This window comes from Alternaria arbusti, assembly GCF_024043155.1.
Source record: "Alternaria arbusti strain BMP 1465 chromosome Unknown scaffold_18, whole genome shotgun sequence".
NCBI lineage: Eukaryota > Fungi > Ascomycota > Dothideomycetes > Pleosporales > Pleosporaceae > Alternaria > Alternaria arbusti.
The window spans coordinates 229,721-244,881 of NW_026249958.1; the positions used below are offsets into that span (position 1 = coordinate 229,721).

Genomic DNA, 15,161 nt, shown 5'->3' on the forward strand with positions numbered 1-15,161 from the left:
CACACCACCATCGACCCAATACAACATGAAGCTGATCAAACGTCGAGACAGGCGTCCCCAAGCCACAGCTGCGACTCCATGCCACTTGCTTGCACTACCAGCGGAGATACGCTTGCTCATATACAGCCACATGGCACCCGATGGCTTCCTACCAAACGCGCCCTACAAGACATACATCGGGCTCATGCTCTCCTGCCCCCAGATCTACAACGAGATGACCTCCGAAGCCGTCCGCTTGGCCCCTTCCATCCTACGCACGATCCAGTTCTCCGTCAACGCAACGCCAATGAAGCTACAACCGCTCCGGCCGACGAGCTTCGCCTCGCTGATGCACCTCACGATCGGAATACCGCGCTGGGCAATGCTCGATCGGCCTACTATGATGGGCATTCTGCAAGCCATGGCACCAGTACTAGAGCTCCACCTAGCCAGACTGACCATCGGGCTAGAAGACCTAGAAGACGAAGAAGATGTCTTGCAGATGGTCGAGACACTGAATCCGGCACAAATCGCGCGCTACATGAGCCAAGTACAGGACATGCCCGCACCCCTCTACCCTCCAAGCGATTCTGTGGCATCCGACCATTATCGCATCCGAACAACATACAGCAATATCATTGGACTCGTCACAGCAATGAATTGCCTCATAGCTCCAGGAATGTGTAATGGAAAGCATGCCCGGGCAAACCACTGGTGCCTTCGCGCTTCAGTCCTTAACCCACCATTTCCGACGACGACGTGTAACGTTCGGAAGATTGCTTTCCGCTTGAAAAGGCTCCATGATGAGAAGGTATGTGGGTGTGGTCGACTTCCCGCTCACTACCCTCATCTGGTGTATCCGTTTCGCGGGTCGAGCTATAGGTGGGAGCTGATGCTCGAAAACCCCTCGTTGGAAAAGGAGCGATGGATGGTTCACTGGAGGGATGATAAGGGTAAGTTGAGCTGGTCCCTGAAGGGAAAACCAGGGCTATATGTATGGCTGAAGTTGAAAGAGAAGCGAGAGAGCCGGTTGAAGAGGGCTGTGAAAAGCTTGTTCAGGCAGACCTAGTTGAAGGCGGGGCTATGTACGTACTCTCCAGGTTCGCAAGTGCTAAGTCTTGCAGGTAGCTCCAATATCATCATGATCATGACATTAATGCATAAATGCCATGGACTTAGGAGTCTTGATGTTACAGTGCGCGTCATGCCAAAACCACAGCTCTCACCAGATGCATTCGAAAGGTCTACGTGTAACATGCACCTACCCGACGGCTACCACATTGAGCATCCACAAACAGAATGAACATGCGTTTGTGTGACCCACTCCCAGATTGTTCCTCATTCCGCTGATAAAACCCCGTTCATAGTCCCCAACATACAGAAGACTTACCACACCCCTACCTCCGACTCTCCAAGACCACCCAACTATCTCTACAAACCAGCAGACCGAAGACTACCATGACTCTCTTCAGTACACAGATAGCTGGCATCGCTATAGGGGTCTTCTTCGCACTATCCCTCATCATGTTCGCCCTTTATTACTCGATTGATCGTCTTCGCAAGCAAAACGGCACAGCCAAAGCAACAACGCCGTCATCTCCTACTGGCTCTGGTTCCCCGATACCTCCTCCACAACATCTTATGGACAATCAGAGGCGCACCTCCAATCAATATTCACATCCTCAGCAAGAGCATTCACGTCCAAGCCTAGAGTACGGACCCGGTCCAACTTGGGTCGCGACACCCGAGCCCGAAACGTATCGTTTCAACACGATTAGAGCAGTACCAGCTACGCCAAAGACGTCCTCCGCGAGTGCCATGCGTCCTGTTACTTCGGAGTCGGACAAGCGGAGTAGTCTGCACCAGGCGGTCTTGGGTGCGGGTACAAGTCGCGGTCGGAAGAACAACAGTGATGCCACAAAGGAAGCCGTGGAGACTGCTAGAGCAAAGGATTTGGATGACGACCACGTTGCTGGCAGTAGCATTGGCAGACAGAAAACGTACACTGGAGCTTGGCCTTGAACGGTGTGGTGATGTCGGCAACGTTCTAGGGATGTGTTCAATGATGGTTTCATTGAGCAAATTGGGCTCCATACGGTATAGACTAGATTCATCGAGCCTTGAGAAACCCAACATATTACACAGGAGGACGTGCATTGAACGATGGGTTGAGATAGTGCGTGGATTTGTTTCATCTGAGCGTGAAGCTATTGACATCACGAGACGTATGAAGGATCGTTCCCTTTTGGTAATGCTGTTTAGACCGGTAATGAAATTCACTTACCTGAACCTGAACTCTATATTCTTCGTTGGTCATCACAACACCATCGCATCACACAGGGAGCATGGGCAGGGGAAATGGCAATCAAGCATCATCCTCGTGTCTTGCAACACTCGGACTCAGCGACACCTAGTGGGGGAGAACCTTTTGTTTCATTGACTCCTGATCATCATGCCGCCGTATATAGCCGTAAAACCATGCCATAGTCGTGGCAGAAGAGACCCTTTCCCAGACACCATATTTTCAGTAAGCCGAGAAAGGAGGAAGAAGGGAGACCATCGTGTCGCGCGTGCGCATTCGTATTTACGAGCGGGCGGGGCGGTCGTTGAAGCGGCGGGGACCGCGCTCGACGATCTGTTGTTGAGAGACGGCAATGACGTTGGTGGGGATGCTGTCGAACTATCGCATGTATTAGTGAGATGCTCGAGAGGGTATGGGTATGGAGTAACGTACGCCCATGCTCTTGAGCAGGTCCTTGGTCTCCTGGTCGACGTCGAGCGAGCCAGACTCGCTGTTCTGGGTGAAGTCGAGAGCGGAGATCTCGGGGACGTACTGGTCCTTTCGCTCACGCTCCTCTTCTTGGAGCTTGAAGGAAATACCACGGACGGGACCACGCTGGATACGCTTCATCCTGCGAGTTGTTAGCCTAATATTTGGTGCGAAAGAGCATGTTGCTCAAGCAAGGCTGCGGTATGGTTGAATGGAAAGCTGTCTCTGAAGTGCCCAAGAGCCTGCGCATAGGCATTGCACAACGCTCCTCTGCGCAGGCCACTCAAGCTTCCAGGACCAGCCCCTCATTGCCATTGTCGCAGCCCCAGTGTCGGCACGTACAAGTGAGTGGTGTATCCGGCAATCTTGTTTCGGAGCCTCTTGGAGGCAATGATGGCAATCTCATCACAGATCCTCTTGTTGGTCTCGAAGTCGAGCGACAACTTGGGGTAGTAACGCTCAATGATGACCTTGGCGGACTTCTTGACGGTCTTAGTTCGGACGCGACCCATTTTGGCGACTTGTTGTGTGAGCTGGGAGAAGAGGTTGTCGTGGGAAGGGGCGGTGGCTGTCGGGTTAGTTGGATTGTCGCTGGAGAGTAGAAATGTCGGGAGGGCAGGCGCGATTATTCGCCTAATCTGTGTGGAGGACCGTGCGCAGGACTCTAGTCACAAAGGGTTTGGCGCCAACGCAGCACATGGGAGCGGCCATCACCAACATTGCTGCAGATGAACAGTGTCAATCTCGTATATCATATTGGTATCTCTCGCTCGCTAATTAAACTGCTGGAAAAGAAGACTGCTCAAAGAAATGCATCACAGATGCTTGCTACATGTAGGAAAACCCGACCTCCTCGCAGCCCGTTTGCAACGAAACTCCACAACACCACCGCTGTGTGAATATCAATTTAAAGTAAGCCCTGTGGCTTTACGGATACAGCCGTCTGAACGTTTCGTTCAGTGGCCGCCCTCAGCGCCACCCTCAGCGCTGCCTCCGGAAGCACCGTGGTGTGCAGGGTTGGGGAAGTAGAACGCACATACTGCGATGATGACGTACGTCATCACGCAGAGTACACCCTCCAGGTAGTTCGAGCTTCTGTCGCGGAGGAATGAGCCAACCGCCAGGACCGCCAAAACCAGGGCAACAGCGTCGAAGATGGCGAAGTTGTAGTCCATGCCGACACCAATACCCCAGCCAACCAGTACCACAAGGGGTGCGTTGAACAGGGCGGTCTGGATAGAGGCACCGAGAACATGGGCAAGGGCCATGTTGATCTGATTGTCATAGGCTTCGTCAATGGCGAGGAGGTGCTCGGCGATCTTCTCAACCAGCGGGATAAGGATAAGTCCGACGAAGGAGTCACTAACTCCTCGCTCTACTATATGCGGGATTTCGAGGACGAGGAAGATAGCGACGAGTGCAACGCAGGCCAGTGAGACGAGAAGAGCAACGATGACTTCGGTCAGGGTAAGCTTGGGCTTAGCCAATTCCTCGTGGCGGTCCTTGTCCTTGTGATCGTCTGCCTCGTAGATCTCATGGAGCAACCCATCGTGGGATACGGTCTGGTAATACAAGTAGACTAGGTAGCCAACGATGGAGATGATGGCGACACCGCGGGATATCAGTCGAGTGTTATAGGCGATATCAACAGTCTGTTCGTAATCGGGGTTTTGGAAGAGGTATGCGTAGAAGACAGCGGGAAGTACGAGCGCGGCTATAAAGATTAGCATTGGTACTGTGACGAGCCAAGAGGAGGATCGACATACTGGCAGCTACGAGCATCAAGCCACTACCGTTCTCAGAGACAGCACTATGGAACTCTTGGACGTCATGCTTGACACCACCGGCAATGAAACTGGAGCAAATTAGTGAGTGCTTGATCGAGCATTGAACAGACACTTACCAGGTACCAAGGCAGAGGAGCAGGTTGGCCAAGATAGACCCCAATATAGCAGCCTTGATAACCTGCACGTTTGAGTCGCCGTTGGAGGTTTTGAGCAAGACCATGAACAGGATAACTTCGACAACGGAACCGAATGTTGTCTCGAGAACGACAGCAAAGGCCTTGTTTGGCATCTTGCGCGAGAACTCCTGGCCAGCGAAACCGAGCAAGTTGGCTGCAGGAAGCATGGCAATGTAGTTGGTAATGAAGATCGCTAGATGCCATTCGGGCCTCGCAAAGTGCTGTTAAAGTCGGTTAGTACAAGAAACATATTCTCTTATGCGCCGCTTACCAGTGCAATTGCTACAGGTACAATGGGCCATAGGCAGTTCACTAGCATAGACATCGTGCTGCTACTCCTGCCGCTGATGACCAGGAACTTGACCGGGTTGAAACCCCTGCGGCCACTTTCGCCCTCGGGGTGAAGGCCGGGGGTCACCTTGTGTCCATTGTGGTTGTACTGTGGCAGAGACGAGCCGCGCCTGTCACGGCGATCGGAGGGAGGGACGGAGCGTGGCTTCTCGCTGGTATATCCTCGGTCGCGCGACGAGCGGTGCCTTGAGCCGTCGGGGTAGTCTCGCGAGCTTCTCGAGCGGTGCGCCATGGCTTTGGTATACGAAGATTGCCCAAGGGGTGGTTTTTAGGGTGCGCCAAGTGCAAGAGTTGAATGCACTGGCTTAGGTTTCAGGGCGGGCGAACGAGTTGCCCTGCAGCGGTTGCAGTTTGTAATGCCGTAATTGGAGAGGAGTTGATAGAGAGTAAGTGAAAAAGAAAGACAAGAGGGCCGGTGGGACTAGACATTGTAAAAGGGCCGGGCGTCATTTCGGGACGAGTATACTACCCTTCCTTGTTTACGAGGTGCAGTTCGCAACGGGGCGGGCGCGTCCACAACACACAGCCTCGACGCTATGATCGCCAAACAACGAAAATGTCGCAGCGCGTTTACACCGTAACTCTGCAGCAGCGCGCGCCGTTCGCAGCCAATTGGTCTTAATTGGTTCTTTTTGGCACCGATTCATGGTAATTCAGTGTCTAGCTAAGCTTATCTTCAGTAGAACACGTCACCAAGCACCGCGCAACGTCCCTGGCAATGCTTGACACGCCTTGGCTGCACTACGATGCGGAGTCCAGAACAAGGTTTCAGCTCCATGCACATTGACGTGGGCCGAGACTCCACATCTCAGGTTTAGCAGCAATAAGGGGAAGGGTCTCGATCTCCGCAATGCACATGCGAGCTATTTGATGGCCACCGACACACTTCGAGCTACCAGAGGTCATTCGCATCGATGGCGCTACATGGAATACAAGCGCTGGTTCCAACGCGTTGGCTACTGACAACCGCATGAACCGTCATCGATCGCAATGTTGAGAAGGGCCGACAAGTTGCTGATGACGATTTAGAGAGGACCGAACGTCTACTGCTGTTGAAACTATGTACTTACACACATCAGTCTGCAGACATTCCATGATGCGATGGGGGAGTTGTTGTTCATCTAGACTTGATTGGTTCCTGGCGGTCCGCATCTATTGTACCTTGCATATGATGAGAGACTAGCAACAGCATGGTAACGCCGGCTGGATGCGCAACTATGCCCTCACGACTTGATCTTCCCTCTGCACATCGCAAAGCTTGACAAGGCTTCAATACATACAAAAAGCCATCATGTATTTGACATATGCTCAAGCAAAAGCAGTCACCTGGTACTGTGCACGGGACAGGCCTTATCGCGAGGCGCGTGTTAGCGGCATGGCAACAGCGACTCATCCATAAACACACAAACAACCCTCTTCCATCCCATCTCGTCTCCAAACCCATCCATCTCCGTAACTCACAACATGGTCTTCTCCTCTGGCTTTGCGCTGTGCGCAGCCATCACAAGCGCGACGGCGCTCCAGATCCCGCTTATGTCGTCCGGCAATCAAGCGCCACTCGGACATCCACATGGGACCAAACCGTTGGTCAACTCGACCGAGCTCCAAGACCTCATCAGTGGGGACAGATTGATGGCACGCGCCAAGAAGATGTACGAGATTGCGAAGCTCGGTGAAGAGGAATACAACCATCCCACCAGAGTCATCGGGAGTGCTGGTACGTTTGCGCACGTGATTTGTTGTACGCTGATGCTGATGAAGTCGCAGGCCACCTCGGAACGCTGTCTTACATCTATGAAACTATCCTTCAACTTGGCGACTACTACACAATCACCAATCAAACCTTCCCAGCTGTGTCCGGCAATGTCTTTGAGTCGCGTCTTGTCATTGGCGATGTCGTGCCGAAGTCTGCCCATCCCATGGGCTTAACGCCTCCCACAAAGGACAAAGAGCCTGTACACGGCGACCTCGTTTTTGTTGAGAATGACGGTTGTCAGGCGTCGGATTACCCAGACTCAGTAGCCGGAAACATCGCATTCATCAAACGTGGAGTCTGCCCCTTTGGTACTAAATCCGAGCATGCAGGTCGCAAAGGCGCTTCTGCTGCCATTGTCTACAACTATGAGAAAGACAGCGTTTCGGGCACCCTCGGAACGCCGTCTCCCGATCATGTAGCTACATTCGGGTTGTCCGGTGAAGAAGCTGAACCAATTTTGAAGAAGCTCGAAAAGGGAAAGCGCGTGGATGCGATCGCCTACATTGACGCTGAAGTGAACACCATTCTGACGGTCAACATCATTGCGCAGACAACGGCTGGCGATCCGGACAACTGCGTCATGCTCGGCGGCCATTCCGACAGTGTCACCGAAGGGCCTGGTATCAACGATGATGGAACAGGCACAATGTCGCTGCTCGAAATTGCTACTCAACTTACCAAGTTCAACGTTACCAACTGTGTGAGGTTTGCATGGTGGGCGGGTGAGGAGGAAGGCCTACTCGGATCCAACTACTATGTCGCCTCTCTGCCCGAGAAGGAGAACCAGAAGATCCGCCTCTTCATGGATTACGATATGATGGCTAGGTAAGCGAAATCACCGTACGCGTGGCGCATGTAATGTGACTAACTTGTACCAGCCCCAACTTCGCCTACCAAATCTACAATGCTACAAACGCGGTGAACCCGAACGGCTCCGAAGAGTTGCGGGATCTGTACATCAAGTGGTACGAGGATCAAGGTCTGAACTACACTTTCATTCCCTTTGATGGCCGCAGCGATTACGACGGCTTCATTCGCAACGGAATCCCCGGTGGTGGCATTGCTACAGGAGCCGAGGGTATCAAGACGGAGAAGGAAGTAGAGATGTTTGGGGGCAAGGCTGGGGACTGGTATGATCCTTGCTACCATCAGCTTTGCGACGATATTTCAAACCTCAACGTTACTGCGTGGGTTGTCAACACCAAGCTCATCTCGCACTCTGTCGCAACGTACGCACGATCTCTCAAAGGTTTCCCGAAGCGAGAGCTTGAGGCTTCGCTCAAGTCTACTGTGTACAGGGAGAAGACGAAGTATCAAGGCTCGAAGTTGTTCATCTAGAGTTGGTTATTTGTAGTCTGGCCTTCCCTTGTTCCAATGTAAAGCTGGGTAGTCTAGCCTGCCTTAACAGATTTATGGAGGAATGAACGTGCAGTCACTGCTGATGTCAACCGCGTGAGTTCTCTGAAAAAGTCCAAGCGTGATTTCTCGCCGATTGAACACTACCAACTGCTTCACTATGTTCCGGTGCGCTCGGCTGGTCCCGAGACTGGATCTGGGATTGCATGACGATTGACACGGGGAAGTCGCGCTAAGCGAACGGGCCGCAGCACTCCAAGGCTGCAGCTGAAGCGACTCATCGGCTGCAGGTCGCGTCTCCAATCGCATCATGGCGCCCGTCTCAATGCCTTCAGCCCTCACCTTTGAGCTGCTGGGAAAGTGCTCGGTATGTACTGTGGCAGTTCCGCGTCTTTGTCATCCTCTGACAAGCCCAGGTCACCAAAGCACGCGCGGCAACGCTGCATCTGCCTCATGGCCCTGTACCCCTCCCCATCTTCATGCCCGTTGCGACGCAGGCTTCGCTCAAAGGCCTCACGCCCGACCAACTCGAAGACCAGGGCTGCCGGCTATGTCTAAACAACACATATCACCTGTACGGCCAACGTTCTGCCACCATGCCAGCCATTGCTGACATGCGGGAGAGGCCTTAAGCCAGGACAACCGACACTCGATGCCATAGGCGGCGCGCATAAGCTCCAGTCCTGGCCACACAATATCCTCACAGGTGCACCATGCCACAGCGTATAGGGATGGAAAGACGGAAGTGCTGACTGCTGCAGATAGTGGTGGGTGGGTCAAGCCTCCAACTTGGGGAACGAACGCACCGTAGCTGACGCCAACGCCAGTTTCCAGATGGTATCGCTCCTCAAACTCGCCAAAGTCACCGAAGAAGGTGTCCGTTTCCTGAGCCCCCACGATGGGTCGCCCATGCTGCTCACACCCGAACACTCCATCTCCCTCCAGAACTCAATCGGCTCCGACATCATCATGCAACTCGACGATGTTATCGCGACCACCTCGCCTGATCACGCGCGCATGAAGGAGGCTATGGAACGCTCGGTACGCTGGCTTGACCGCTGCATACAAGCGCATAAGTACCCAGACCGACAGAACCTTTTCTGTATCATACAAGGTGGCCTGGACCTGGACATGCGGAAAGAATGTACCGCCGAGATGGTTGCGCGAGATACACCAGGCATCGCGATAGGAGGCCTTTCTGGCGGCGAGGAGAAGGCGGCCTATTGTGAAGTCGTGAAGACATGTACCGACCTGCTTCCTGAGAAGAAGCCGCGATACGTTATGGGCGTCGTAAGTTTTAGATGCCCTCCGCTCTATTACAGCTTATTGACCAACTCAGGGATATCCAGAAGATCTGGTCGTCTCCGTCGCACTCGGCGCTGACATGTTTGACTGTGTCTGGCCGACACGAACCGCGGTAGGGTCCTCTTCCCACTCATCACAGACCCGTGCTAATAATACTTAGCGATTCGGCAACGCCATCACATCCCGCGGTTCCCTCAACCTACGCAATGCCATGTACTCCGAAGACTTCAGCCCTATCGAAGAAGGATGCCGATGCACTTGCTGCCGTCCGACATCGGATGGCGGATTGGGTATCACTCGAGCCTACATATACCACGTCACAGCGAAAGAGACTGCTGGTGCCCACCTTCTCACCATGCACAACGTCTACTACCAATTAAACTTGATGAGGGAAGCGAGAGAGGCCATCATGCAGGATCGATACCCACAGTTTGTCAAGGACTTCTTTGGCGATCTGTACAACAGGGAAAAGGATAAGTATCCTGTATGGGCGGTCGATGCGCTGAAAAGTGTTGGTGTAGATCTGCTTGCCGAGTAGACGAGTGGAGAACCTCAGTACTGGCTTCGATCCGAAGAAATCGTTCTGCCATGAAATCTCGCTTGACGGACATTCGCCGGACCAACAGTTGATGAATGCATTAAAAGCTCTTCACAGAATTATATCGCGCAACATCAATCCACCCTGAAATGCCAACACATCATCCATCCACACTCCTCACGACCCGTACTCCGGTGGGCTCCAAATCTTTGATGACCCAAATGCTGGGATGATCTTTCCAATCACACCACTGAACTTCTGGATGAACGGATGTGACAAAGTCCCGGTCACGGTGTTGAAGACCTTGATTCCCCATTCCGTCTGCGGGTTTGCAATTTGCGGGGCTCCGGGGATGAGTTTCTGCGCCTTGTCGACATATTCGCGTGTAATGCGTTCATAGTTGGTGAGCGCGGCGGGGATGTCGTCTTGAGAGCGTGAGATTTCACCTGCGAGAACGTACGCGCCTACGATCGCTGCACCAGTACCCTAGTATTGACATCAGTCTGAAGGTTCGATGATGAGAACGAAGGTTGAGGAGAACTTACGACACCAGAAATCGGACTGGGGCAGTACGCCGCATCACCCACCAGGGCCACACACCCTTTGTGCCAAGTATCCATCCTGACTTGTGCAATCTGCTGCATATAGAAGTCATCCGCCCTCTTCATCTCGCGTATACAACGCTCAGTCTGCCATCCGGCACCCTCGAACTCCTTCTCGAACCACGCTTGCTGTTCCTCCCTAGTGCCTTTCTTCAACAGCTTGTCAATCTCTTCGAAGCGGCTAAGATCACCATCGGTGATGGCGAGGTACGCTCGCGTGGTGCCGTACTGGTCAGGTCGTAGAAGGAACAGTCGGCCGCGCGAGGCGTTGTACCACTGTGCATACTGGGTATCGACGGGTTCGCGAGGCATGGTGAAGAGAGCAGAGTACTGACCGAGACGGTGCAAATAGTCGTCGTTCTTGGGTCCGTGGCCGAACACGATGCGCCGGGTTCGCGACATTTGGCCATCGGCGCCGATGACGACGTCAAATTCAGTAGGTGGGAGCTTGCCGTTTGCGAAAGTGACAAGTGCTTTGCTGCCTTTGGATTCGTCTTGTTGGACCTCTGTGGCCATTTCGCCGAAGACGTATTTGATGTTTGGGTTGGATAGTGTGAGCTCGTAGACAATGCGTGCCATATCTCCTCTTAGGATTTCGTACTCGCTTGTTGCTATGATCAGGTCAGTTTAGGTGCTTGTGTTGCTTTGACAATGCCGTCTTTTTCCTCTCATCGATTACTGTGCATGGAAGCTAGGTGTCTTACCACTTTGTCTCTCCTCCTCTCCAGTAGCCTCAAACGTTGCGCGCCTTTCCCCATCTCGGTATACGAACTGCATACCAACTTCTGTAGTAGTCTTCTCTTTCACCTTTTCCAGGATTCCCATCTTCTTCACGATAGGCAGAGCTGAGGAGCGAAGATCGACGGCTTGTCCACCTAATCTTGGTTCGGGTGATCTCTCTACGATGGTGATCTGGCAGGTAGGCATGAAGCGGTGCAACCAGTACGCTGTTACAGGACCGGCGATGCCGGAGCCTGATATCAGGATATTGAGAGGTTGCGTCGCGGACGGCATTTTGAAGGCAGTCTCAGCGTTCGACGAAGGCGTGGGTTTGGGGTGTATGAACTGAGGTACTGAGATTCTGCCTAGATGAACTTGTGGAAGGTGCTGCGGGTAAATGTATACAAGACGAGGAGAGCTGCAATGTGATTATATGCGCAACGGACGTCCGTCCAACTACTCTATATACCTCACTTTCCTTTTCTCTTTCGGTCCTTTGCATGCATCCCGACTCTTCATCACTGCATTCACCCAGGGTGCAGCCTACTGGAACACAGACAGAATCATGAGTCGGAACTCCGTCCTTACTACTTGCAGATCGGGTTCCTGCGCGCTACGGCGAAATTCTGCCGTGACTAATGACATCACCAGATCCCCAAGACAATCGGTGGCTTTGGCGCCGCTAGTGCCATCTCTCGGTCGTTCTACAATTGGATGGAACTGAGTTTGTAGTTGTTTGGATTCCAGGCGTGCAGTTGTGCATGAAGGAAAGCTTGGAAAGTTATCGGCTGTCAGGTGTCTTCCGCCGCCGCAAGGAATGCGCAACGTCTCGTACTTCTTACTCAACGCAGAATCGGAGGATGCGGAAGTGCCGATGGTATCTTGGCGATAAGGCCTCCACACGACGAGGCCAGGAAGCTTTCCTATGAAAAGCATCGTGCATCTGACATTTTACCCTACGATCGACTATTGTCCACGCCGCTGGCGAAAATATGCTTGCCTTAGGAGCTCTCAGAGTTGGGTGACAGTGTTAGCGCTGTCAGGATGGTACGCTAGCTTGCTGACTAATACACGCGGTGTCCACGCGTTGGGTGTGCTAGGAGCGCGTCAGATCGATGCAACCTACCTTAGTCACACTGATGTTTCCTATGACAAGCTGTTGACTCACTCGCGAAAAGTGCGACTGATTCGCTTGACTCGGTGTCCTCTACCTAGGTTCTTTGAGAGATAATGGCGTCGGTGGAAGCCGAAACACGACATGTTCGCTCCCCTTTTGATCTGTTCGCTCTAGTAAGCCAACTCAATACAACAGAATGGGGATACAAGTGATTAACATGCCTTTAGGAACATTGGGAAAGCACCAGACCTGCGCTGCCAGCCGACCATCATCAGCGATGGATTGAAATAGCCAGGAGGTACCGCAGTACAAGCCTCCTGCAGAGATGGGTGCGGCATGCCTCACCCGATGCCACGGCGTGATTGCATTGGCCTCAAAATTGACGCTACCCAGCCTCTGTACAAGCGGGTCCAGGGCGCACTGGACGAAGTCCCTGGTGCAGCATCTCTTCCTTCGCCCACCACAAAACAAATCGACGAGATATTTGCTCCGCATCAAACCATCCAAGAACACAATATCAGCAGATGGTACTCAGGGTGGAACACAGTCTGGTTAAGGACATGTTACAAGCCCTCAATGGCCCAAAGCTACGCTGAGCTCGCACGACTTTCTGGGGCTAACATCGAGGACGGCTGCGTTGAAAGTTTGAACCATGTTTTAGATGATTGTGCGCTTTATGACTTCCATGGACTGGATCAGGAAGTCCTGGATCAGCTTCTTCTTCGCATTCCCGGACTGACCGATGGTTTGGGTATAATGGACGAGTATGGAGATGGTAGTGAACTTGTTTATGGAAGTGCCATCTACCAAATCGAGAGGGAAGAGGACGGGAGTCATGTAGATCGCAACATCACAGATCAAGAGCGGTTCGATATCAGAGAAGTGGCTAACCGAGTTCAGAACTATGTGTATGTGGCAGACGAAGAAGCTGTCGAGAAGAGCAGGGTGAAAATATGGTGGTTCGATGAGTTTGGAAAGATCATCTGGGACAGCTACGCTGAAATCCCAGATTCCGATTTGGATGGGCTGCGCGGTGCGATGATGGATGGGCAAGACTTTGTCGAAATTGTTGGAGAAGACGGCAAAAGGGGCGGTCAAATTGCCCGACCATAGCCAGTTCAAGAACGGATGACAGGGCCGGCACGACTTGGCAACGATGCTTTACCACCCATTTGTTTGAGAAGAACAAACCGATGTGGTAATTGCAAGAAGAGCATGGGTTATGCGATGCTGTCATGCGAGCACATCATCAAGCGGGGTATTGCGTGCTCGCCACCTCCGCATCTATGCAGCGAGACACAACCCGTTGCGATGGACTAGAAATAACCGGGAATAACGTCACAGAATGTATAAAAGTCAAACAGGACTCCAAGTCGTCCAAGTCTCGTAAGTTGAAACTACTGCCAGCAACATGCCATCAGCGACGCTGGAACAGCCACCTTCCATTCCAAAGTGGGGACGGCCCAAGCAAACAACGAAGAAGCTAGACTGGGCAGAGATCAAGGTCATTGATCTATCTACGTATGACGAACCTAATGGAAAACAAAAACTGGCTGAAGAGCTGAGAGACGCAGTGAGTTGGCAGCTAAAGTCTGCGACAAACGTCCCTTCTGACAACGCCGAAGGTGCACCACACGGGCTTCTTCAGCGTTACTGGCACTGGTCTAACGCAGGAAGAGGTCGAGCGTCAATATGATATCGGTCAAGCTTATTTCGACTTGCCGTTAGAAGAGAAGGGCGACCCAAAGTACCGATGTGATTTCGCAAAGGGCAACTACTTTGGATACCGCGCTGTACGCCCCTCATATCCATGCCATTAGAAAGCAAATTACGCTTCTCTAACGCAAAGCCAAGGCCAACGAGAAGAAAATCATGGGCACCGCGGTCCTCGATAACGTTGAATCCCTCAACATACCCAAATTCATCCCTTCAAACTCCCACGAGCCATTTCCACACTTCCTCCACCCCTTTCGCCCAGAGATCGAGTCCTTCTCGCGCCGCTCTCTGGACATAGCATCCAAGATCTTCACGCTCTTCTCTTTGATCCTGGAACTACCCGAGACCTACTTCTCGGATCAACATCGCTATGACGACGCATCAGAAGACCATCTACGCTACATGATCTACCACCCACGCCCCGCTGCCGACGATGCCAAAGTTCAGAATACTTGGTCTCGCGCGCACACTGATTTCGGAAGCTTGACACTACTCTGGAGTCAAGATGTTGCAGGTCTCCAACTCAAAACTCCGGCTGGAGAGTGGAAGTATGTTCCACCTGTTCCCAACGGCATCATATGTAATGTTGGTGATACTTTGTCCTTCTGGTCTGCAGGCTACTTCAAGTCGACTATCCACAGAGTAATCAGACCACCAGAGGATCAAGCGCATATTCATCGGCTGGGGCTGTTCTACTTTGTCAGACCGGGAAATGAGGTCGATATCAAGCCTGTGGCATCACCTTTGTTGAGAAGGTTGGGGATTGTCGGCGAAGATGCCGAAGAAAGGGAGCCAGTGAGGGGTCTGGAGTATGTTAGGGAAAGAGTGAAGGATTATCATGACCATGGGGACTATGCGGACAAGAAAGGCAAGAAGTTCAAAGTGGGAAACTTGGAAATCGAAGACGAGGCGGCATAGCGTCGCGAGAGAGTAATTCTCTCCCTAAAAACACTCGCGCGATGAACGTCGAAGAAACTAGAGTATATCA

The 15,161-nt window shown here is 52.5% G+C and overlaps 7 protein-coding genes across 7 annotated transcripts; 4 read left to right on the forward strand and 3 right to left on the reverse strand.

Moving 5' to 3' along the window:
- Positions 1–25: 25 nt before the first annotated feature.
- On the forward strand, positions 26–638 carry J4E86_009699 (uncharacterized protein; the record flags this gene model as incomplete). Its single annotated transcript, XM_051450201.1, has 2 exons — positions 26–529; positions 633–638. The coding sequence occupies 2 exons, from the start codon at positions 26–28 to the stop codon at positions 636–638; spliced, it is 510 nt and encodes a 169-aa protein (XP_051298589.1).
- Positions 639–2,563: 1,925 nt separating this feature from the next.
- RPS17 (40S ribosomal protein S17) lies at positions 2,564–3,261 on the reverse strand (the record flags this gene model as incomplete). The annotated part of the gene is made up of 3 exons (XM_051450202.1): positions 2,564–2,659; positions 2,714–2,891; positions 3,092–3,261. 3 exons carry the CDS (start codon positions 3,259–3,261, stop codon positions 2,564–2,566), a joined length of 444 nt encoding a protein of 147 aa, XP_051298590.1.
- A 444-nt stretch (positions 3,262–3,705) lies between these two features.
- J4E86_009701 (uncharacterized protein) lies at positions 3,706–5,295 on the reverse strand (the record flags this gene model as incomplete). Its single annotated transcript, XM_051450203.1, has 4 exons — positions 3,706–4,463; positions 4,516–4,604; positions 4,653–4,933; positions 4,984–5,295. 4 exons carry the CDS (start codon positions 5,293–5,295, stop codon positions 3,706–3,708), a joined length of 1,440 nt encoding a protein of 479 aa, XP_051298591.1.
- A 1,232-nt stretch (positions 5,296–6,527) lies between these two features.
- J4E86_009702 (uncharacterized protein) lies at positions 6,528–8,157 on the forward strand (the record flags this gene model as incomplete). The annotated part of the gene is made up of 3 exons (XM_051450204.1): positions 6,528–6,780; positions 6,831–7,644; positions 7,698–8,157. The coding sequence occupies 3 exons, from the start codon at positions 6,528–6,530 to the stop codon at positions 8,155–8,157; spliced, it is 1,527 nt and encodes a 508-aa protein (XP_051298592.1).
- Positions 8,158–8,485: 328 nt separating this feature from the next.
- J4E86_009703 (uncharacterized protein) lies at positions 8,486–10,018 on the forward strand (the record flags this gene model as incomplete). The annotated part of the gene is made up of 7 exons (XM_051450205.1): positions 8,486–8,542; positions 8,592–8,749; positions 8,799–8,881; positions 8,937–8,946; positions 9,003–9,465; positions 9,515–9,592; positions 9,641–10,018. 7 exons carry the CDS (start codon positions 8,486–8,488, stop codon positions 10,016–10,018), a joined length of 1,227 nt encoding a protein of 408 aa, XP_051298593.1.
- A 177-nt stretch (positions 10,019–10,195) lies between these two features.
- J4E86_009704 (uncharacterized protein) lies at positions 10,196–11,634 on the reverse strand (the record flags this gene model as incomplete). The annotated part of the gene is made up of 3 exons (XM_051450206.1): positions 10,196–10,504; positions 10,564–11,231; positions 11,325–11,634. The coding sequence occupies 3 exons, from the start codon at positions 11,632–11,634 to the stop codon at positions 10,196–10,198; spliced, it is 1,287 nt and encodes a 428-aa protein (XP_051298594.1).
- A 2,234-nt stretch (positions 11,635–13,868) lies between these two features.
- J4E86_009705 (uncharacterized protein) lies at positions 13,869–15,091 on the forward strand (the record flags this gene model as incomplete). Its single annotated transcript, XM_051450207.1, has 3 exons — positions 13,869–14,030; positions 14,083–14,250; positions 14,312–15,091. 3 exons carry the CDS (start codon positions 13,869–13,871, stop codon positions 15,089–15,091), a joined length of 1,110 nt encoding a protein of 369 aa, XP_051298595.1.
- Between the last annotated feature and the right edge of the window lie 70 nt (positions 15,092–15,161).